The sequence below is a fragment of the Chiloscyllium plagiosum genome, chromosome 11, assembly GCF_004010195.1.
Source record: "Chiloscyllium plagiosum isolate BGI_BamShark_2017 chromosome 11, ASM401019v2, whole genome shotgun sequence".
NCBI lineage: Eukaryota > Metazoa > Chordata > Chondrichthyes > Orectolobiformes > Hemiscylliidae > Chiloscyllium > Chiloscyllium plagiosum.
Window position 1 is genome coordinate 68,759,428 of NC_057720.1, and position 23,485 is coordinate 68,782,912.

Sequence of the window (23,485 nt, forward strand, 5' to 3'; positions counted from 1 at the left end):
GTAATTGTGTATATTCAAGACCCAGATCAATATAATTCCAGATACTAATGACATCAAAGGATATGGGGATAGTGTAGGAAAATGATGATCAGCCACAATCTAGAATAGCTATGCAGGCTTGGGGGAAGAGGGTGGGGCATGGTGGTGGCAGAATGTCCTACTCCAACTTCTAAGTTACATAACTGCTTTTATAATTATTCTATAATTACACAGGCTTAAATTGCTTCTCAGCAATTGACAAAAAAATATTTATTAACTGCTCTTTGGAAGGGAAAACAAGACCCACAGAATTTGCTCTCATTGTTCTAATCACTTTTTTTTATAACGCATTAGAGACCCAGAGGTTTTTGAAGAAGTAACAAAGAAGATTGATGATGTGATCAGTATGGACTTCAGTAAGGTGTTCGACAAGGTTCCCCATGGGACACTGATTAGCAAGGTTAGATCTCATGGAATACAGGGAGAACTAGCCATTTGGATACAGAACTGGCTCAAAGGTAGAAGACAGAGGGTGGTGGTGGAGGGTTGTTTTTCAAACTGGAGGCCTGTGACCAATGGAGTGCCTTAAGGATCGGTGCGGAGCCCTCTACTTTTTGTCATTTATATAAATGATTTGGATGCAAGCATAAGAGATACAGTTAGTAAGTTTGCAGATGACACCAAAATTGGAGGTATAGTGGACAGTGAAGAGGGTTACCTCTGATTACAAGAGGATCTGGACCAGATGGGCCAATGGGCTGAGAAGTGGCAGGTGGAGTTTAATTCAGATAAATGTGAGGTGCTGCATTTTGGGAAAGCAAATCTTAGCAGGACTTATACACTTAATGGTAAGGTCAGAAATTAGATTAGATTACATTACATTAGATTAGATTACATTACAGTGTGGAAACAGGCCCTTCAGCCCAACAAGTCCACACCGACCCGCCGAAGCGAAACCCACCCATACCCCTACATTTACCCCTTACCTAACACTACGGGCAATTTAGCATGGCCAATTCACCTGACCCTGCACATCTTTTGGACTGTGGGAGGAAACCGGAGCACCCGGAGGAAACCCACGCAGACACGGGGAGAACGTGCAAACTCCACACAGTCAGTCGCCTGAGGCGGGAATTGAACCCAGGTCTCAGGCGCTGTGAGGCAGCAGTGCTAACCACTGTGCCACCGTGCCGCCCACTCCTAGGGGGTGTTGCTGAACAAAGAGACCTTGGAGTGCAGGTTCATAGCTCCTTGAAAGTGGAGTCTCAGGGAGATAGGACAGTGAAGAAGGCGTTTGGTATGCTTTCCTTTATTGGTCAGAGTATTGAGTACAGGACTTGGGAGATCATGTTGTGGCTGTACAGGACATTGGTTAGGCCGCTGTTGGAATATTGCATGTAATTCTGGTCTCCTTCCTATCGGAAAGATGTTGTGAAACTTGAAAGGGTTAAGAAAAGATTTACAAAGATGTTGCCAGGGTTGGAGGATCTGAGCTACAGGGGGAGGCTGAACAGGCTGGGGCTGTTTTCCCTGGAGCGTCAAAGGCTGAGGGGTGACCTTATAGAGGTTTACAAAATTATGAGGAGCATGGATATGATAACTAGACAAAGTCTTTTCCCTGGGGTCGGGAAGTCCAGAACTAGAGGGCATAGGTTTAGGGTTAGAGGGGAAAGATATAAAAGAGACCTAAGGGGCAACTTTTTCATGCCGAGGGTGGTACGTGTATGGAATGAGCTGCCAGAGGATGTGGTGGAGGCTGGTACAATTGCAACATTTAAGAGGCATTTGGATGGGCATATGAATAGGAAGGGTTTGAAGGATATGGGCTGGGTGCTAGCAGGTGGGACTAGATTGGGTTGGGATTTCTGGTCGGCATGGACAGGTTGGACCAAAGGGTCTATTTCCATGCTGTACATCTCTATGACTCTAATTTGTGTTTTGTAAATGCATATTGGCATAGTAATACAGTATACTCTATATAATGTTATACTATCATATAAGCATAGAAGTAAAGCATTAGAGATACCTGTTGGGTACCCATTAATAGTTTGACTTTTGAAATGTTCATGTATCACATATCCGAATGTGTTCCAAAGTTGTACATAGATTTATTGCCTAGTGTTTTAAACACACATCAATTGATTTTCTTTTGTAGAAAAACAATGCATTTGAATAGAATTTTGTCAAATCATTATGGTTAACCTTTGTACCTGTGCTATTGAAGGAGATAATGTTTTAACTTGTTTGGTAGTCTGTTCATAAACAACACATCTCAAAAGGTAAACCAAGAAAGAAAATTCAACAGAAAGACTATGACCCAGGGAAGAACTGATTAATATTTGGAGAAGATGTGGATTGGAAATTTTAAAAATGAAAGTTAAGGAAAATTGACTATTTTTAGAATGATATGGGCTGTTTAAATAATGTTGTAAACTATCTTTGCTGCTGTGATAGAATTTGTCATAGGTGTCAAAATGTGAGTAGAACTTTCAGTACAGATTGTTGAACGTAAATGATGAGATGGAAGCTCTCAATTAAGTGACTTTTTGTTTTAGTTTTATAGCTACAGAACAACAACCAGACAGGAAAAGGTCTCAAGGAAGAACTGCACAATTGAAACTACATTTGAATTAACACAGCATGTTGGAGTACTCTGCTCAATGGTCATTTCACATGTTTGCGTCAGTCTTGCAATTTGTCATATTCTGCTCATTATTAAGTGTAGAAGCAGAGTGACTAGCCATTTCCAATCATATGACTCTATTAAGGTCAAGCTAGGAGAATATGAAAGAACTAGTAGTGAAATGGAAATAATATCAATGGCATGGCATCCAGTTCATCAATGTTAAACAGGTACTTATGTGCCCAGTATAATGGATGGCATATAAAACATCTTTCTGTGTAAGATATTTACTACCTGCCATGTTGATTATAGATACTTCACTAAGCATCCAGGGTTGCACCTTGAACTATTATTAGTTCCATTGAATATGTAAAATGACCCCCTTTGTCAAACTGAACTGCAAATGGCCTACTTACTGGAACCAGGTGGGACATGAATGATCTTCCTGGCTTCCCACTAAAACCAATCACCACCCCACAAATAGCTAGCTGATCTGGTCTCTCCATGACTGTTGAATTGCCTGTGCCAAGGACAATATCTCAAGAGACTGATGAACCAATTAGTTGTTGCCCTGCCAGCTAGCCTCATTGGGCACATACATTGTGTTAGAATTGCACATAGTTCAGGCACAAATTAATTTTCTTGGCCACTACCATCTTGTTACCTGCAATTGTTGAAACAGTTCTGGGGTATGATTTGTGTTCACAGATTGTATTTTGCTGTTAACTTTTGTTCTGGTAGGAACTATTGAAGATTGTGTACTATCCAATATCACTTGTGTTACATCTACTTTCGATTTATGAGTTGCATGAGAACTTTCTGGTACGTTGGCTGAAGATTTTGCCTTTTTTATTATTGGTCTTTCCAGATTATAATTATTAGAAGTAGTCCTCTTGGGAATTTTGACTTTGGATTCAACTTTGGAAAAGTCAAGCTGAGGATAATGTTGTTTTCCTTTACCGTATTTGATTTCATTATATGAAATTGTTCTTCCAGTTTTTAAAATAGGATTTTGAGCAATTTCTGATATTGTTTCAAGATTAATTGGTGCTTGTGTGTTTTCTTCCTGTGTTAGTTTTGGTGAATTCACTGGTCCACATGTGCAATTATTTTCCATGTTCTCATGAGCATTGTAGCATGAATCATTTTCAGCTTGAAACACCTTTTTTTCAGTTGCAAATTTGCTATCCACCCTTTGTTTACTGGAAAGATCTGCTTCTGACAATGTAAATTTGTTAATGTTTATAGGCAAATTATTACTAGCTATTGATGAAACATGGTTCTTAATTACAGTTTCTTCTACACTGTCTGTAAAAGAGGTCTCCGGTAAGGTCTCAGAATCAATGTACATTGTTGAATTAAGTGCCAGGTCTTCTTCAGAGAAGTAATATTGAAGTGATTCGGTAATGTTTGATCTTCCATCATAAAGCTGATTGTGTTCAACTGGTACACTACTTTCTAATTTAGTTTCATGTCTGGATACCAATGCATCAACTGTATCCTCTGAAAAAAAAGTATTTGTTTCACTTTTACTTCTATGATTAGAATCTTCAGCTTCTGTACTTAGCTGATTTTCAGGCATTTCTTGGCAGAAGAATGAATTCTCCACAGTTGATCTTTCATGGCTCAATGGGATAGTTTGTGTCACCCTACTAACAGGCAAAGGAGCTGACTGGTTCCTGACAAGTCTAGTTAATGGCAGCATGTGATCAACCAAGTCAGGATGCTCATCTGTTGGATGTTCACTAACATTCTGTAAGTGACCATCATATGGCAATTCTTCCTGCTCCTCATCAGTGGTATTGTCCTGCAAATCCTGTAGTTTGTTCTCTTGAAAACTATTTTCTGAATTTTCTTGTCTTTCATCATTTTGGTCTGAATAGCTAGAACGACAGATATGTTGGTTTTCCTCATACTTGGTTTCTTTAGTGCTGTATATTTCATCTTCATCACTGCCATCATATTCATTTTCAATCTTGTCAATATCATCTATTGCAGAAAGACAACATTGTCAATATAGAAAACTTGTTTTATTTTCAGAAACTTCTTTAATTTTCAAAATAAACAACTCAATCATGAATGGTCATAATCAAAGCCATACATTGTTTTGAGTATAATCAAATTCTTTATTCAAATCAACTAGCAACTCTTACAAATATTATAAAGTTTTCTGTGAAGGTATAAAAAAATTGTAAGCCTTTTTGAGTAAAATTCAAAATATTTTCTTCTGATCGAAAACTTCAAAAACTGAAATGTTGTCTTATTTTCCACTTAATAATTTATTCTTTAAATTATACAGATTTTAATTCCCTTCTCTCATCCTCTCCACACATGCTTCCCACACAGAAGTTGTATGATAATTTATTCACTGTAAGATAACATTTATGAGAAGATTTTTAAATACATGCTACACTTTCTTTATTTCAATTGTTGGAGATTAAGGGGGGATTTTGACATAAATGGACAACTAGACTTTCCTTGGTTGTTCTCCAGATTGATTGAACATTGGAGGATTTGAGTTAGAACTCCAAGAGAGATCCTATACCTTTTCATGTCTACTTTGACACGTAGATCTGCAGTCACAGCCTATATTTATGAGTGTTATATGCAACTGTGTTAACTGCAGTGGGTTAGTTACAAGGGTTTAGATTGGAATCAGACCAGCAATGATCTTGTTAAATGGTAGAGCAGCCTTGAGGGACTGAATGGCCTAATTCCGCTCCTAACTTGTTTGTTTGCACATCAGCAAGAATGTTACGTTCAATTCTAAAGCAATCTATACTATAGGAAGTTGTGTTTATTAAGTTATGCTTCAAATAATTGGCAACAAGGATCACAATTGTTTGCACGAATAAAGTAGCTAGTGAAGTTGGAGAATTTTAATCATGGAGAACTTCTGATTTATTCAAGCCTGTATTCATTAATCTAGCACATATATATGGTGCTATCCTTTGATGAAGTTAGTAATATATAAAGTTGGGATGAAAAAAAGAGCAGAAACAGAATTCCACAATCTAAAACTTAATGGAGAAGAATTAGACCTCATTGAGCCCATTTTGCCAATGAACTATAGGGTTTTGTCCCACAGCTTAGGACCCCATTCCAGAAAAACAGTCTTCTGTGGATTTAAAATTACTGACAATACAGCAGTTTCTGACTGCTGAAGTCATTACCAAAAGAAAAATCATATACTCTTTTTTTTTGTGGAGATGGGATGAATAAGAGACTCTGTTTATGTCTAAAACTCAGCCTGTCAACATTCCACCAGTTGTACATAGAATTACTGCCACCCTTAGGTACTATTGCAGAAGAATGGTACTTAAGACTGACAGGTGCAGAGTTTTACCCAAATTACTAAACTGAATCTCAACACAGTGGAGGAATACTCCCTAGAGATAGGCTTGCCAATTATAGTTGAACACGTTTTAGAAGTTTCATCTTGTGAACCCTCAAGTCTAACAATACACTCAAAAAACCTATTTTCTCATCACAAATTTGTACAATTATAATGAAAGATTCTTTTAAATACCACTCTGACTTTTCTCCTTGGCTGCTCTCACCAGAGTTGAGAAGATTCATCTTCAATTAATGGGTACTCCAAGATAGTTCTGGAGTGTTGGCAACCCTACTTGATGATGGTATTTTCACACTGTGTCAGTAGGAACTGGCATGGATAGTAAATTTGGGATTGTACCTTGTTTTACAAAGTGCTCTAGAGTCTGTTGCACTTGTAAGTTTTTTTTTTGGGGACGTTTTAAGGTTACTTCTTTTCACCTTGTAATATGTAAATTTCAGGAGAGATTTCAGCACATACACAGGCTGGACTTCTTTCTAAGGCTAGTTGTCCTCACCACAGCTGAACCATTGCAGTCGATATGGTGTATGTGTATCTACAGAACTGTAAGAGAGGGAATTTCAGGATTTTGGCCCAGTAACAAGACTGAAGAGGTTTAAATATAAATGAAAGTTCAACTTCATATGGTTTTCTTTAATAGTATCACTAAAATTAAGTAGCACATTTCACTGGAATTAATCTTATATTCCCTTAGTGCCAGTGTAAGGCTCCATTGGTGTACACTCTCTGCTGAGTCTGATCTTATGGGTTCAAGTTCCGCTACATATTGGAGGTGCAGCCTTTTGCAGGAGATGTTAGACCAACGCACTATCTGTTCTCTCAAGCAGATGTAAATGATTATATTAGATTACTTACAGTGTGGAAACAGGCCCTTCGACCCAACAAGTCCACACTGACCCGCCGAAGCGTAACCCACCCAGACCCATTCTCCTACATTTACCCCTTCACCTAACACTACAGGCAATTTAGCATGGCCAATTCACCTAACCTGCACATTTTTGGATTGTGGGAGGAAACCGAAGCACCCGGAGGAAACCCACGCAGACACTGGGAGAATGTGCAAACTTCACGCAGAGAGTCACCTGAGACGGGAATTGAAACCGGGTCTCTGGCGCTGTGAGGCAGCAGTGCTAACCACTGATGGCGTGGTGTTAATTCAAAGGCCAGGTTGTTGCGTTTATTTTAACTCTGGTGACCCAGCCAATATTTATCCTTGCTCAACATCACAAAAATATTATTTGGTCAGCAACATATGCCTATTTGTGAAAATTTACAGTGTGGAAATTGCTTGCTCTGTTTCCTACTTTACTCCACATCAAAATACTTAATTAGTTATAATGAGCTTCAAGACAGCTGGGCATGAAAGAGGCTACATAAATGCAAATTGTTTTAGCTTGCATAACTTAATTTAATAACTGAATTATAGACTTAACTATTAGATGTTATATCGCATAGAAGCAATGTGAATTTATATCCACTGTATCAGTGGAGTAAAGTTCAGTGCAATATTGTAAGACTATGTTATAATTGCAGTAGAAATGTTTTGCAGAAATCAGTAAGATGCCAAACCATTTGCTACTGAAACCCTCATCCATGCTCCCATTACCTCCACACTCAATTATTCCAATCCGCTCTTGGACACCCTCTCATCATCACAGTCTTGAGCACATTCATGCTGTTGTATCCTAACCCAAACATCCATTACCCCTGTGCTTGCTTACCCAGACAGGCTCCTGGACCACCAACTCTGATTTTAAGATTCAGATCATGGTATTGGTATTTCGTTATATCATTGTCCCTCCCTACTTATGAAAAATGCTCTGGTCCTACAAACCACCAAAAATTGTGTGTTTCTCTAATGCTGGCTTCTTGTGAATACCGACCTACTTGTACCATGTGGCAGCAGTAACTGCAGACATTTAGGCACCAGATTTTGAAAGTCACTCCCAATCTCCTCTATCTTCAAGACCCTTGCTTTGATCAAATATTTTACCACCTATCAATGTCTCCTTCAGTGGTTGTGTCAATTTTTGTCTGATTATACTCGTGAGGTGCCTTGGGACATTTTACTACATAAACAGTATTCTATAACTGCAAGCTATTGTCATTAATCCTGCAACATTGTAGCTCATTCACTTCATAAATGAGATATAAATAAATTGCATTTAATTAGAACCAGACTTGCTAGGCCTTTGGAGTATGATTAAAAATGGGGAAGACAACCAAATTCCAATAACAACATGAGCCTGTTTAACTTAATGAAGTCCACATTTTAAAAAAAATCAAATCCTTCCCAACTGGTTTTGCAGTTGCTAACTAAGTATAACAATTAGAAACAGATTACATTTTCAGTCACACAAATAAAATAAAAGCACAGGACTGTCTATTAATATCTTCAGCATTTTCAATACAAAAATCTGGAGAGGGAAAAGTGAATAAAATATCTTGAAGAAAGTACAAAATTCCTTCATACTGTTGATTACTCAACTTTTTTAACCACCCTGTCACTTCTGATTTATTCAGGAAACAGGAAAGGCATTATGGTATTGGATAAGTGAATTACAAATGAATACAAAATATTTAATTGTCATTTTTAATAAAGTACAGATCTTAATTTACTGATACTTGCAAAGCTTACATTGCAAAGTTGCTTAAAAATAATGTTGAAATTAACTGTCAAAAATGAATTAAATATTGCACCTCTGACAATAGAGGATACTAGAGGACAAAAGAGTGTTGCAAAATTAGTACACTAATACATGACTGACATTGATCCAATATCCTACATTATGTTTCACTTTCTAACATTCTCAAATGAAATCCCTTACTGAACATTAAGAATGATCACATTCACAAACCTGTAGTAATGTTAAGGCTATCATCTTCTGCTGATGACTGAGAAAGGAAGATGGTATAGGAATCACATATTTCACTAAAATTTAAGTTGAAGTCATCATCCATATCTAGAAGTATACTGTGTTCAAAGGATTTCTCCCACATTAAAGAATTCTCTGATGTTTGTTTGATGCAGTCTTCATCTAGGATGTCATGTGATTGTTGCAAATTAACACAGCAGTTCTCTACAAATGTGGCGAATTGATAATCATCCATTTTTTCCAGAAGTTCTTCATTGTCACTTATATCCAATTCATTAGTTGTATTACGATTAACATCTGTTTCAAAGCTGTCCATTTTTTGAAATCAGCAGAGAGGTAAATTAGCACAAAGAGATTGTTCTAAAAAGACACACGACACCTGAAAATCTTCATTTAATGATGTCTGAAATATGTACTGTAAAAGTAGAATAATCTATGCAGGAGAGAAGAAAAGAGAGTTATACAAAACTTTCATAATTAACATTTGAGTATACTTACTATAAAAAGTGATATTGTTACTAATCATATGTTCACAAAATGTGAAGAGTCAGAAGATGTGATATACACATTAAACATTTCATTCTATTTTAAATATTTGTATATGAAATACTGTGTGCCTAACTATAACATATCGCACTGTCACATCCCTACAATTAAATGCCTTCAAAGTATGTTTATCACCATATTAACATATTATACAGTTTAAGGTTGGGAGAAAATGCTCTTCAGCTTGCTGTAGTTGTTAAATTTCATGAGACATGGGAAACCTGGATGATCAAACAGTAAAAGCTCCAAATTGGATTATATCAAGGCTTCCTGCCTCATGAACATATTTAAAATGCTAAGCTGCAGCCCTTCTGCCCTGACTCAGTAAAATCCAGAATCCCTTACTGAACATTAAGAATGATCACATTCACAAACCTGTAGTAATGTTAAGGCTATCATCTTCTGCTGATGACTGAGAAAGGAAGATGGTATAGGAATCACATATTTCACTAAAATTTAAGTTGAAGTCATCATCCATATCTAGAAGTATACTGTGTTCAAAGGATTTCTCCCACATTAAAGAATTCTCTGATGTTTGTTTGATGCAGTCTTTACAACTTTATTAATGTCAAATCATGCTCAATTCTACCCACTCACTTAAGTCTTTACTTTAGTAGCAAATTTTCAAAAACTTTATTACTTTATTTAAAAAGACAGATTAACTTTGTATTTCATATTTAAAATTCTTAATTGGTTTCTGGGTCAGTTTCATACCCTAACAAACTTGCTTGGAAATTTAAAAAATTCTCAATATTAGTAGTAAAAGAGCAAAGGTAGCTTCAGAAGTAGTTACGTAATAGGGCTGGATTTTGTCATCACAATACCTCAGGGATTCCCAGGCCTTATGCATAAGAATGAAAGTGGAGGCCTTTTACATGAGATCTTTGCTTCACTCCATTTACTTAGAATTATTGCACCTTTCCCAAATAAGCATACCTGTATATAAGACAAAATATGAAAATAAGATAAAAATGGGTAATCCCTGCCCTCCTCTCTCAATTTATACCCATCGTTCACTTACATATTCGAGTCTCCAAATGCAGGAATGCCCCTAACAGCTGATGGTTGGAATAGTATCAAAACTGTCCTCAGTTTGGAGGGTCAAGAGAGCCCTGGAAATATACCAAATGGAGCAACAAGTCAGGGAGATATTTTTATTTTTCTCCAATAGATCATTAAAGGATAGGGCTTTCTTTGCCCAAAGGTCAGCAGCAATAGTCCTGTTGGATAGGTGCATCTATTGTGTCAGATTACTGCCCAAGTACTAAAGACAATTGAAAAAAATTTGTTCATAGGATGTGTAAGTCACTGCCTGGACTAGCATTTATTACCCATCCCTTATTGCCCCAGGGAAGGTGTTGGTGAGCTGCCTTTTTAAACTACTGTACTTCGTTTACTGTAGGTGGACTCACAATGCCATTCAGAATGGAGTTCTAAGATTTTAACACAATGACACTGAAGAATCAAAGAAATATTTCCAGGTCAAAATGGTGATTGGCTTGAAGGAGAACTTGGTATTGGTAGTGTTCCCATTTATCTACTGCCCTTGTTCTTCTTGATGGAAGTGGTCATGGGTTTTGAAAGTGCTATCTAAGGATCTTTGGTGAATTTCTGCTGTGCATCTCAAAGATTATACAAAACTTCTGCTACTGAACATTGGTGAATTGAATGCATGCTTGTGGACGTAGCATCAATCGAGCTGGCTGCTTTGTCCTGGATAGTATTGAGCTTGAGTGTTGTTAGATCTGCTCTCATCCGGGCAAGTGGGAGTATTCCATCACACTTCTGGCATGTGCCTTTTAGATGATGGACAGGCTTTGGGGAATCAGGAGGCGAATTGCTCACTTCAGTATTCGTAGCCTCTGACCCACTGTCGTAGCCACTGTGTTTAGGTAGCGCTGTCAAACACTGGGGCTATCAGCCTCTGATTAGCCAGCAGCACTTGGAAACCAGGACTCCCTTGTCCAAGGTCCAAATACCAATTGAAAACCATGCCCTGAACCAATCAGCTGCATAATAGCTGGAAGATCAAGCAGGCTACAATCTCTCCTACTTTCTGGATTAGTCTGAAAATGGGAAGATAACACCCAAGTTAATAGGCAATTTACAAATCAACTCTGCTTAAAATTTGCAAATACAAGTTCAGTTCTGTATCAAATTGGAGGGTGGTAACAGAGATTACTATTAATAATGCAAAAGAATTAGCATTGTCTACATTTGACACCTCATATCATTTCCATACAATTTATCAATAAGCAAAGGCTCTAAATTAAATAGTAGGAAGGCAGATGGAATTAGGTGAAACCATGGAGGAGCCCTAATCACATTAATTATATTAATGTGACACTGGATGCGCATTTATTCAAATAAACCTTCCTTCATTCGCATCAGGGTTTGGAAACTATGGAAGGATCAGTTTCAGTCAGTAAATACTCTGAGTAATCTGAACTTGATACTTGTGGTTGTCATATGTTGACTACTGCCATCTGTTTATTGTTGTCAACTTTAGAATTGAAATGAATACGTTTTGTCCAGGTTTATGGGTCAAGAGTGGGAATCAGCTGCACCAAACATTGATCAAACACATTTGGACAGTGCTTATTCCTTTTTCTTGCCTATCCTTGGGAGATTATGTGGATGGTGAAGAATGAAAAAAGACTGGATATAGGTGGTTGGTGCAATTTCTATACAGAATGCCTAGATGGCAAAGGCTCATTGGATAACCTGGTCTTTATCCATCTTTTCTTATGCGTACTAACAATATTTCTCCCATTATTTTGCTGAAAAATTTTCAATGGTTAAAAGGAAGGGAAATAAAATGATATTGAAAACACAGCTAGAGAGATAGCAAACAAACAATTCTAATTCTGTATGGATAAAACTCTATGGGGCTTGGTTAACTGATTGTTTTCATATTATAATTGCCATCTAATTGTACATTAAAAGGCTAATGATAACCCAGGCCAACTTCAGGAAGTATTACCGATATTCAGAAAAGTCATTAATGATCACCAATTTATTAGAAAAACAAAAAACATTCATCCGCCATATCTTGCAAAAATTCAAGGTGAAACTATGTCAGCATCTGAGGAACAGGACAGTCAATGTTTTAACTTCAATTAATTTATTACTAACTTCTATCTTCTACTTTTAAAATCACAGGCTACCTTTTGACTAAATAATATTAAATGGAGTTGGAGAATTGTTGGCAGTACAATTTTATGTTTTTCACTGAGCTAAACACCAATTTACTGAGAATGTTATTCGAAGGAGATTTGGAATTTCCAGCACTAGGGTGTGAGAAATGGTACTCGCTCTTCAATAATTGCAGTCTGAGTCAAATTCCGAAGCAGGTATTTTATTAAAACATTCTTATAAGAAGGGGTGTGCAACAAGTAGGCACACAGATCAAAAGGTTACATTGCAAGTTATACAGTTCAGCTGAGTCTCTCTGTACTCCTCTTTTACCTTATTGGTATCACAAGCTACTCACTTCACTCCTCCTCTGTTTACTTCTTCCATTACTCTAAGCCTGTTGCCCCTTACTCTTGTTTGTTTCTTGCCTCGTTTGTGACAAATTCCAGGTGTTAGCTTGACCATTTTACCACATCCCTCTGTGATCTATTGTTAGCGTACATAACTTCTGCAATATGGCTTCTGCTAAAGCATGTCTTCCTCCCTGATAGCCCACACTGAATCTTATGACCATTGATTGTGGTTTCTGCAGCACTGAGCCTTATGACCATTGATTGTGGTTTCTGCCAAACCAATACTTACATTTTTCACAAACATATTGTGGGATATAGATGATTTAATGTTATTTCTGCAATTATAAGTTCTGATACAGAGTAAATGAATTCACGTTAGTTTGTGATTGTTTCTCGGCTAAGAGCTGAGTTAACAAGAATGGGGACTATATAGAGGAAGTATATAATCCGTTAAAAATGGTATGTTAGCATGAGACGTAATTACAAAACAATGGTAGATGTATGGGCGAACAGATAAGACAGCAGGAAAAGCATCTGTTTTCCCACTTGTACGGGGACACAGGAACAAAACCCTAATTACAGACGTCATGAAGGTCAGAGTGGCCTCCAGAGAGGCCCAGATGGAAGGAATAAATACTGATAAAGAAAGGATATGCCTAGCGATGACCTGTAGTGAGATGACGTCAAACGACCTTATGGGGCCAGAGACAGGCATTTGTCACGGACAAGGCCGGATAAACAGAAGTTGTGGGATCGGTCTTAGGGAAATGAGTGACGTAAGCGGAGAGGGGGGCAAACAATGAAATAAGAAAAAATATAGGGACTCAAATTGTATAAATTTCAAGAGTTTGTTGAATTTGATGTGTATTTGTCATTGCCTTACCTGGCATTAGACATTGCACCCACTTGCAAGTCTACAAATAAAGGACACTACTGATTCAGATTTTTGTCTCGGACTGCAATTGTTTAGTGAGTGAGCTTTGTTTCTCACAATATTTTGCACAGAGATAAGCGGAGAGCTGCATGCAAAATTATCTCCAATCACAAACCCATTTTGTTATTACCTATTCATTCTCAAATTTCCTGCCAAACCTACTAACATATGCATAACATGAAACTGTGCATTTACAATTAGAGCCTGACAATTCCTCTGACAGTACAAAACTTATTAAACAAAGAACTGCAGATTCTGGAGATCTGAAACTAAAACAGAAATTGCCGGCAAAACTCAGCAAGTTTTCTGTGAAGAAAGCAGAGTTAACGTTTTGAGGCCAGTGACTCTTCGGAGTTTCACCAGCAATCTCTTGTCACACAAAATATATTCCTTTTCTAAATCATTCATTGATCACGTGCATTAGTCACGGTGTATTTGTGATCAGATAATCATCAAAGCTTTGCAAATTTTGAATGTGACTTATAGTTGTGTCTAAATTTCTGATCTTAATTTTACATCAGCATTGACCATTGTCAACTCATCAGGAACGTGGGGGCTTAGGCCCGTCTCCCCTGCTCCTGGATGCTGCCTGACCAGCTGTGATTTTGACTCTGATCATCTGCAGTCCACACTTTCTCTCTAACGGTGTTACAAGAACAAAATGGCATTGCAAATTTGCATGCAGTCCATCAAACTTAGGTGGGAGCAAATTACCAGCCGATTTGCCAGTGCCAGGCATTACTGTGCTCCCTCTGCGACTTTCCTCGCTATCTTCATAGAATCCCTACACTGAGGAATCAGGCCATTTGGCCCAACAGGTTCACACCGACCTTCTGAAGTGTAACCTACCCACACCCATTCCCCATCTACACATTCCGGAACATTATGGGCAATCACCTAACTTGCACATATGTGGATTGTGGGAGACACTGGGAGAATGTGCAAACTGCATACAGATGGTCTGGAATCGAGCCCTGATATCTGGCGCTGTGAAGCAGCAGTGCTAACCACTGAGCCACCATGTGGCCCCTTCACTGAGGGGTCTAGGGCAGGTCAAACAGGCTGCCCCCTGGGAAGGATCGATGCAAACGAAATTCGCACCCACCTGCGCCGTTATCCGCCCACACATCCCGCTTTTGATCTGGAGGGCGCGTTGAAAAAGTCGAATTGGTCACATCAATGAGCTGTTTCAACCCGAGCAAGCTCCAGCCCGTTACCAAATGATCCAAGGTAGATTGAGCGGCACTTAGGCGTGAAAGAGCAAGGAAATTCCAGCGTACCATAAATATTCACGGGACACAGTTGCAGCTGTTTCCTCTGAGGTGAATGGGTCTTTTACGTCGCAACTCCACGCATCTCTAGGCTCAAAAGGGCATAAATTTCCACTCCCAGTGGGTGAATGTCAAGTCACTCCAGCGCCGGCAACGGGTCCCGGGGTGACTAGTGATTATTGCAGTGCAAAGTGAAAGGCACTAAATTCAAAATCGCAAGTGTACTTGAGGATTTTCCTTTCTTCCACCTCGTAAATAGGTCTGACGGAGTAAAGGAGGCGTTGTGTTTGTAATGAGTGTCTAACCCTGAATTCTGATCTTTTCTAAACTCGCTCTCCCGGTGATAGGATAAACCTCTCTCTCCACGCCCTGAGCTTTAATCCTCTCGGTGCTGCTGCTCACTCCCGGCTGCATTTCCCACAGTTTTACAGTTAGACAGTGCCCTCCGCGAGCTGGCACGGGCTCAGCGGCGGTTACATAAATTAGGCAAATAAACGATCCTCAAGCTCCCATTGGCCCAAATTTGAATCGGAGCTCGAGTAAGGGGGTGGGGTTTCCTCGCCGTTGTTCCGGTGACAGCGAAACTACACCTCGCCTCCTGCCCGAATTCAACAGGATCCAATGACTGACTATCGCACAACAGTACAGAAAACCGGTTCCTGCAAGATTGCAACTTTAGTTCTCGCTTGTGTGCAGGGCCGATATACTGAGTATTTCCAGTATCTTCCTCTTTTTAAAACCTCGAAGTGACATAGATGTGCACACGTGTCTTTCGTATGGATGAAAGGTGCCCGTGTAAATGCCACTCAAATCTTTGCAGCCGATTTGGCAGCGCCTGCAAAGAGAAATCAGTGTTAACGTTTCGAGTCCAGTGACCGTCAGAATCTAACCCTGTAAATGCTTTTGCAGGCATTTAAAACTACTACAGTCAAGATTAGAGTGTGGTGCTGGAAGAGCAGAGCAGGTCCGGCAGCTTCCAAGGAGCAGGAAAATCGACGATTTGGGCAAAAGCCCTTCATCAGGAATCAGGAAACGTCGATTTTCCTGCTCCTTGGAAGCTGCCGGACCTGCTCTGCTCTTCCAGCACCACACTCTAATCTTGACTGTAGTAGTTTTAAATGCCTGCAAAAGCATTTACAGGGTTAGATTCTGACGGTCACTGGACGATTTGGGCAAAAGCCCTTCATCAGGAATCAGGAAACGTCGATTTTCCTGCTCCTGGGATGCTGGGATACTACCTGCCTGGCTGTGCTTTTCCAGTGCCACCCTTCTTGACTCGTCTCATCATCAGCCTAATTTGTACAGTGCTTTTCCAGCATCACTCTAATCTTGACTCTAATCTCCAGCATTTGCAGTACCCACTTCCGCCTATTTAAAACTACTATATCAGCTTTTTACTTTAATCAACTCCGTTTACTTATTTTTACTTTTTACCAGTTACACAACTCATCAGCTGTTTGAGAATTGTGAAACGAGGGTTATTCATATCTGTAACATGTTTCTATACTGAAGAATTCAATTGTTTGAGTTTTTAATGAGCTGTCTAAACCATTTCCGGCTGTGTATACTTTTGTTTTGGAATTTGGTTAACAGTAGTTTTTCCTTGTTTTTGTTGCAGATGAGCTTTAACTGAATAGTTTACAGAGTTTACAGTTCTTTAATTTCTATAGTAGCAACCAAAGAACAATTGAATGGTTAAAGTATAAAGAGAGGCTATTTGACCCATGTGTTGACTGTTGTGTCCACGTCTGGCGTCTGTAAGAGCAACTCAGCATGTCCCAGTCCCCTGTCTTCCCCACAGTTTTAAAAGGTTTTGTTTTGATAATTATCCTGTGCCCTTCTAAATCCGTAAGTGTATCTGCCTCCGCCAAACACTTGAGCAGCAGTACCGTTTTGGTTGCCTAGTTATTGGGGGCATCATTATTGTTGAAATGGTCATAAGTCAGCTTGAAAGGAGCAATGAATGATAAACTATACTGTACAAATTAGGCTGATGATGAAATGAGTCAAGAAGTGTGGCACTGGAAAAACACAGCCAGGCAGGTAGTATCCGAAGAGCAAAAGAGTCCATGTTTCAAGCTTAAGCTCTTCAGCAGGAATGAGATGATTCAGTCATGGAACCCACTGAGATCATGGTTGACCTAGCAACCAGTGACATCATTGTCAAATTATTTAATTATTGTTAAATACACCAGACCCACTATTAGGTTCCCATTCCACAATCATAGTCATTTTATTTTAAAATTTCCTCTATTTTTCACATTTCATTCCAACAATCAAAATACATACAGTTCTTGATCTGTTTATGGGTAGGAACAGTTTCTGCTTAGAGTCAAGATTAGAGTGGTGCTGGAAAAACAGAGCAGGTCAGGCAGCTTCTAAGGAGCAGGAAAATCGCGTTTCAGGCAAAAACCCTTCATCAGGAATTCCTGATGAAGGATTTTTGCCTGAAACATCGATTTTCTGCTCCTCAGCTACTGCCTGACTTGCTGTGCTTGTCCAGCACCACAGTAATCTTTGCTCTGATCTCTAGCATCTGCAGTACTCACTTTCACATAGTTTCTACTTAACCGAACTTCTTATTATGATTTTTAAAACTTCTATCAAATCTCTTCTTGGCCTTCTCCTTTTCAAGGAAAGCTCCAGTCTTTCCTCCTACTAAATTGTCTCATTTCTGGAACCATTCTTGTCAACCTCTTCTGCACTCTCTCCAATGTTTTTGAGGCTAAAAACTATACACAATACTTGATTTGAGGTCGAATCACTTTTTTATATAAGGTTGTCATAACCTCCCTGTTCTTGTACTCTATGAACTTATTTATGAAGCCTAGAATACTGTATGCTTTATTAAACAGCTATGTCTGCTCTCCTACCACTTTTTCTGCTAATTGCTAAAACGTCACACTAAACAAATGGGAAATTTCATAGCCTTTTGTAAGCACTGCCTAATTAAATGAAAATGCATTCCAAGGCCTTCCTCTAATTGCTTTAAAAGAATGTTAACATTCAATGCCTTTGTAATTGAAACCTGTTTTTACATCTTAATTCAGTGTGCAAATTAATACTTTCTCTTACAAATGGATAATGAGCTGAGTAATTGATTAAGGGAGGTTTTGGAATAGTGCCCATGTCACTAGACTAGTAACCTTAGGAAACCAGGTGAATGTTCTGAGGACGTGAGTTCAAGTACCTCATGATAGGTGGGGAAATTTAAGCACAGTAAATACTTAGAATAAAACTATAACCTAATGATAGGCCATAGTGTTTTACAAAACTATCCAATTTGCTAATATTCTTTTAGGATCTGCCATCCTTATCCTTATTTGTTTTACACGTGGTCTCTCTCTGGGTAATTCCAGGTGGAGGACGGGAAAAATTTCTGGCTGTAACAGCTGTTCCTTTTTTGAGGTATTTTAGGTGTTGGAGGTGATTTCTTCGAATTCCAGGAGCAGCAATTACTGTTTTATATGCTGTAGCAGTGTTTTGGAACTTTTGAGAGAAGAAAGTCAAAACAACAGCACTTTTAAAAGGGAGAGGAACAGATAAAGGAAGCACATGGTGAGATCAGTGCAGGAGAGAGAGAGAAAGAAACCCACATTGCTAACTGACAGAGCAGTGAACCTGCGCAGTTACTGTCTTTGCTGTTGAATTCATGTATTGCTGGATATCGGGGTGCGTCTGGGAAAATTAACAAACAGTGAAATTCATAACTGATATTGGAGGAATCTGTTTGGGAGAGGTCACAGCACAGAAACAGATAAGTGGATATTTTAAGTGGGCTTTACAATAAGTCTGCAGTAGTGAGTAGAGTGGGTTCTTCCTTGATTTATGTTTTATTGAAATATGTCTCTTGTTTAAACTTAAAATATAAGCCATAATTATTAATTTAACCTGGAGCAGTGTTTTATAGATGAATAAGATAGTGCTATTTTCTGGGTCTGTAGATTGAAAGAAGCAAAAATGGCCTTTAGTCGAGTGATATGCTGTTCTTGTCGGATGTGGGCATTTTGGGACAGTTTACAGGTTACTGAGGACTATATCTGCAATAAATGCTGTTGGTTGCGAATCCTATCAGATCAGGATCAGTTGGAGAGACGGTTAGAGGCAATGAGGAATTTACAAAAGCAAGGGGATGTGTTGGATGACAGTTACAGGAAGGGAAAAAAAAATCACAGATACAGTCATATAGATGGGTTAACTCCAGGAAAGGTAAAAGAGCTAGGCAGTTAGTGCAGGGGTGTTCTCTGGCCAACTTTCCTCATTCCTGAAGAAGGGCTAATGCCCGAAACGTCGATTCTCCTGTTCCCTAGATGCTGCCTGACCTGCTGCGCTTTTCCAGCAACACATTTCCATCTCTGTTCTCTGGCTATCCCCATTTCAAGTAAGTATGCTACTTTGGAAAATTTAGGGGGTGATGGATTCTCAGGGGAACGTAGCATGAACAGCCAAGCTTCTGTTATTGAGACTGGCTCTAATGCAATGAGGAGTACGTCGGGTTCCAAGAGATCAATTGTGTTAGGGGACTCTCTAGTTCAAGGTACAGACAGATGTTTCTGTGGCCAGCAGCAAAAAATCAGAATGATGTGTTGCTTCCCTGGTGCCAGCATCAAGAATGTCTCAGAGAGGGTACAGAATGTCCTCAAGGGGGAAAGGGGCCAGTAGGAGGTAATTGTACACATTGGAACAAACAACATAGGAAGAGAAAAGGTTGAGATTCTGAAGGGAGGTTACAGAGAGTTAGGCGGGAATTTAAAAAGAAAGTCCTGGGGAGTAGTAATATCTCGATTACTCCCGGTGCTACAAGCTAGTGAGGGCAGGATTAGGAAGATAGAGCAGATGAATACATGGCTGAGGAGCTGGTGTATGGGGAAGGATTCACATTTCTGGATCATTGGAATCGCTTTTGGAGTAGAAGTGACCTGTACAAGAGGATGGATTGCACCTAAATTGGAAGGGGACTAATATACCGGCAGGGAGATTTGCTGGAGCTGCTTAGGAGGATTTAAACTTGTAAGGTGGAGGGGTGCGATCCAGAGAGATAGTGAGGAAAGAGATCAATCTGAGACTGCTACCTTTGAGAACAAAGGCGAGTCAAACAGTTGGGGCAGGCAGAGACAAAGCAGAGAACAAGGTAGGACTGATAAATTAAACTGCATTTATTTCAATGCAAGAGGCCTAACAGGGAAGACAAATGAACTCAGGGCATGGTTAGGAACATAGGAGTGGGATATCATAGCAATTACAGAAACATGGCTCAGGGTTGGACAGGACTGGCAGCTTAATGTTCCAGGATACAAATGCTACAGGAAGGACAGAAAGGGAGGCAAGAGAGATGGGGGAGTGGCATTTTCGATAAGGGATAGCATTACAGCTGTACTGAGGGAGGATATTCCTGGAAATGTATCCTGGGAAGTTATTTGGGTGGAACTGAGAAATAAGAAAAGGATGATCACCTTATTAGGATTGTAATATAGACCTCCTAATAGTCAGAGGGAAATTGAGAAACAAACTTGTAAGGAGATCTCAGTTATCTGTGAGAATAATAGAGTGGTTATGGTAGGTGATTTTAACTTTCCAAACATAGACTGGGACTGCTAAGGGTGTTAAGGGTTTAGATGGAGAGGAATTTGTTAAGTGTGTACAAGAAAAGTTTCTGATTCAGTATGTGGATGCACCTACTAGAGAAGGTGCAAAACTCTTGGGAAGTAAGGCAGGGCAGGTGACTGAGGTGTCTGTGGGGGAGCACTTTGGGGCCAGGGACCATAATTCTAATAGTTTTAAAATATGATGGAAAAGGATCGAACAGATATAAAAGTTGAAGTTCTAAATTGGAGAAAGGCCAATTTTGGCGGTATTAGGCAAGAAGTTTCTAAAGCTGATCGAGGACAGATGTTCGCAGGTAAAGGGATGGCTGGAAAATGGGAAGCCTTCAGAAATGAGATAACGAGAGTCCAGAGATAGTATATTCCTGTTAGGATGCAAGGAAAGGCTGGTAGGTATAGGGAATGCTGGATGACTAAAGAAATTGAGGGTTTAGTGAAGAAAAAGAAGGAAGCATATGTCAGGTATAGACAGAATAGATTGAGTGAATCCTCAGAAGAGTATAAAGGCAATAGGAGTATACTTAAGAGAGAGATCAGGAGGGCAACAAGGGACATGAGATAGCTTTGGCAAATAGAATTAAAGAGAATCCAAAGGGTTTTACAAATACATTAAGGACAAAACGGTAACTAGGGAGAGACTAGGGCCCCTCAAAGATCAGCAAGGTGGCCTATGTGTGGAGCTGCATCTTGAGAAATGTTAAATTTGCAGATGACACCAAAATTGGAGGTGTAATGGACAGCGAAGAAGGTTACCTCAGATTACAACAGGATCTTGGTCCGATGGGCCAATGGGCTGAGAAGTGGCAGATGGAGTTTAATTTAGACAAATGTGAGGTGCTGCGTTTTGGGAAAGCAAATCTTAGCAGGACTTATACACTTAATGGTAAGGTCCTATTGTGTGTTGCGGAACAAAGAGACCTTGGAGTGCAGGTTCATAGCTCCTTGAAAGTGGAATTGCAGGTAGATAGGATAATGAAGAAGGCATTTGGTTTGCTTCCTTTTATTGGTCAGTGTATTGAGTACAGGAGTTGGGAGGTCATGTTGTGGCTGTACAGGACATTGGTTTGGCCACTGTTGGAATATTGCATGCAATTCTGGTCTCTTTCCTATCGGAAGGATGTTGTGAAACTTGAAAGGGTTCAGAAATGATTTACAAGGATGTTGCCAGGTTTGGAGGATTTGAGCTATATGGAGAGGATGAATAGGCTGGGGCTGTTTTCCCTGGAGCGTCAGAGGCTGATGGGTGACCTTTTAGATGTTTATAAAATCATAAGGGGCATGGATAGGATAAATAGACGAAGTTTTTTTCCCTGGTGTGGGGGAGTCCAGAACTAGAGGGCATAGGTTTAGGGTGATAGAGGAACAATGTAAAAGAGACCTAAGGGGCAACTTTTTCATGCCGAAGGTGGTATGTGTATGGAATGAGCTGCTAGAGGAGGTGGTGGAGGCTAGTACAATTGCAACATTGAAAAGGCATCTGGATGGGTATATGAATAGGAAGGACTTGGAGGGATATGGGCCAGGTGCTGGCAGGTGGGACTAGATTGGGTTGGGATATCTGGTCGGCATGGACGGGTTGGACCGAAGGGTCTGTTTCTGTGCAGTACATCTCTATGACTGCAGATTGTGGTTGGTTCTTAATTAGCAATGCATGCGAGAATCATAGAATCCCTACATTATCCCTACAGCCACCCTCCAAAGACCTTCCCACCCAGACCTAACCGTCTCCCTGTAACCCTGCATCTCTGAACTATTGGAGGAAACCGGAGCACTAGGTAGAAAACGACGCAGACAGAAGGAGAATGTGGAAACTCAACAGTCACCCAAGGATTAAATCCAACCCCGGGTCTCAGTGCGAATCACTGAACGGCACTGCCCTTGAAAGAAGCAAGCAAACGCGTTTTTATTTTATAGTTGTCCTCGTCCAGGCAATGTTGTACAAATCGCATGAATGAAAAGAACAAGGGACTGCGTGTGATTTAAGTCGTTCTTTCACTGAGTCAGGTCAGGTAGAATTGGCCGATAGGCTGCCAGGCTCTTTATAGTATAGGTGTTCCGAGAACTTGGGGCCAGGGAAGGGGTGGGCGCAGCTTCTCCGTCACCATAGCAACGGCGCCGAGTTTGCTTCCTTACCCGAACGCTGATTCAAATTTGAGCCAATGGGAGCGCGGTTTCTGCTCATTTGCCTAATTTATGTAACTGCCGTTGAGTATGAGCCAGCTCGCGGAAGGCAATGTCTAACTGTAAAAACTAGTGGAAAATTGACCGGGAGTGAGTGGCGGCACTGGGAGGATTAAAGTTTGGGGAGGGGCAGGCTGGTCTCTCCAGGAGACTGAATTTAGAAAGGATTAGATTTCCAATAAGTGACCAACCTGGAAACCCAACGCCTTCGGTGTTCATTAACACAAAGTGAGGTTCGCCGCCGAATGTGATCTGTCTTTAACAAAACCCATTGGCTGGGCCTGATCGAAACACTGCAATTTCCAGACACCTCCAGGAGACAAGATTTGTGGTCGTGGTCAGTATGAACAATAAAGACCTCCTTGCTTCCCGTTTGGCTCTCTTGGTCTGTTCGCCACTTTTCACGCTTTGTTTCTAACTTTCCCCTGCCTTCGTGTCCTTTGCCTCTCTCCCTCGCCTTTTGCCTTTTCATCAGAGTTGTGCTTGCTTTTGCAAGTCTTTTCACTTGCGTTGCCCTTTGAATTTGAGTTGTTCATTGGGGGGACTGAGGGAAATTAAACTTCAGGTTTGAAGTGTCCCTGTCTGCTAAAAAGTGACAAATATGAAGTACCCTAAATGCTAGTTAAAAC

General features: G+C 39.9%; 2 protein-coding genes across 11 annotated transcripts in view; one reads left to right on the top strand and one right to left on the bottom strand.

The window, feature by feature from the left end:
* The window catches only part of LOC122554537, an 86,608-nt gene extending 71,058 nt beyond the window's left edge, over nt 1-15,550 (bottom strand). For 4 of the 9 annotated variants that reach the window (XM_043699721.1, XM_043699718.1, XM_043699719.1 and 1 more), the window contains exons 1-5: nt 14,907-15,550; nt 10,401-10,491; nt 10,204-10,315; nt 8,816-9,266; nt 3,267-4,591 (exon numbers count right to left, since the gene is read on the bottom strand). In XM_043699721.1, coding sequence (XP_043555656.1) covers nt 3,267-4,591; nt 8,816-9,149 — 1,659 coding nt within the window. In that variant the 5' untranslated portion in view covers nt 9,150-9,266; nt 10,204-10,315; nt 10,401-10,491; nt 14,907-15,550. The other 5 variants (XM_043699715.1, XM_043699713.1, XM_043699716.1 and 2 more) reach the window with 5 other exon arrangements.
* Nucleotides 15,551-22,873: 7,323 nt separating this feature from the next.
* LOC122554538 (G-protein-signaling modulator 2-like) overlaps nt 22,874-23,485 on the top strand; it is a 69,076-nt gene continuing 68,464 nt past the window's right edge. For both annotated transcript variants that reach the window (XM_043699722.1, XM_043699723.1), the window contains exon 1: nt 22,874-23,193. The gene's annotated coding sequence lies outside the window, so the exon portion shown is untranslated. The remainder of the gene's footprint in view (nt 23,194-23,485) is intronic.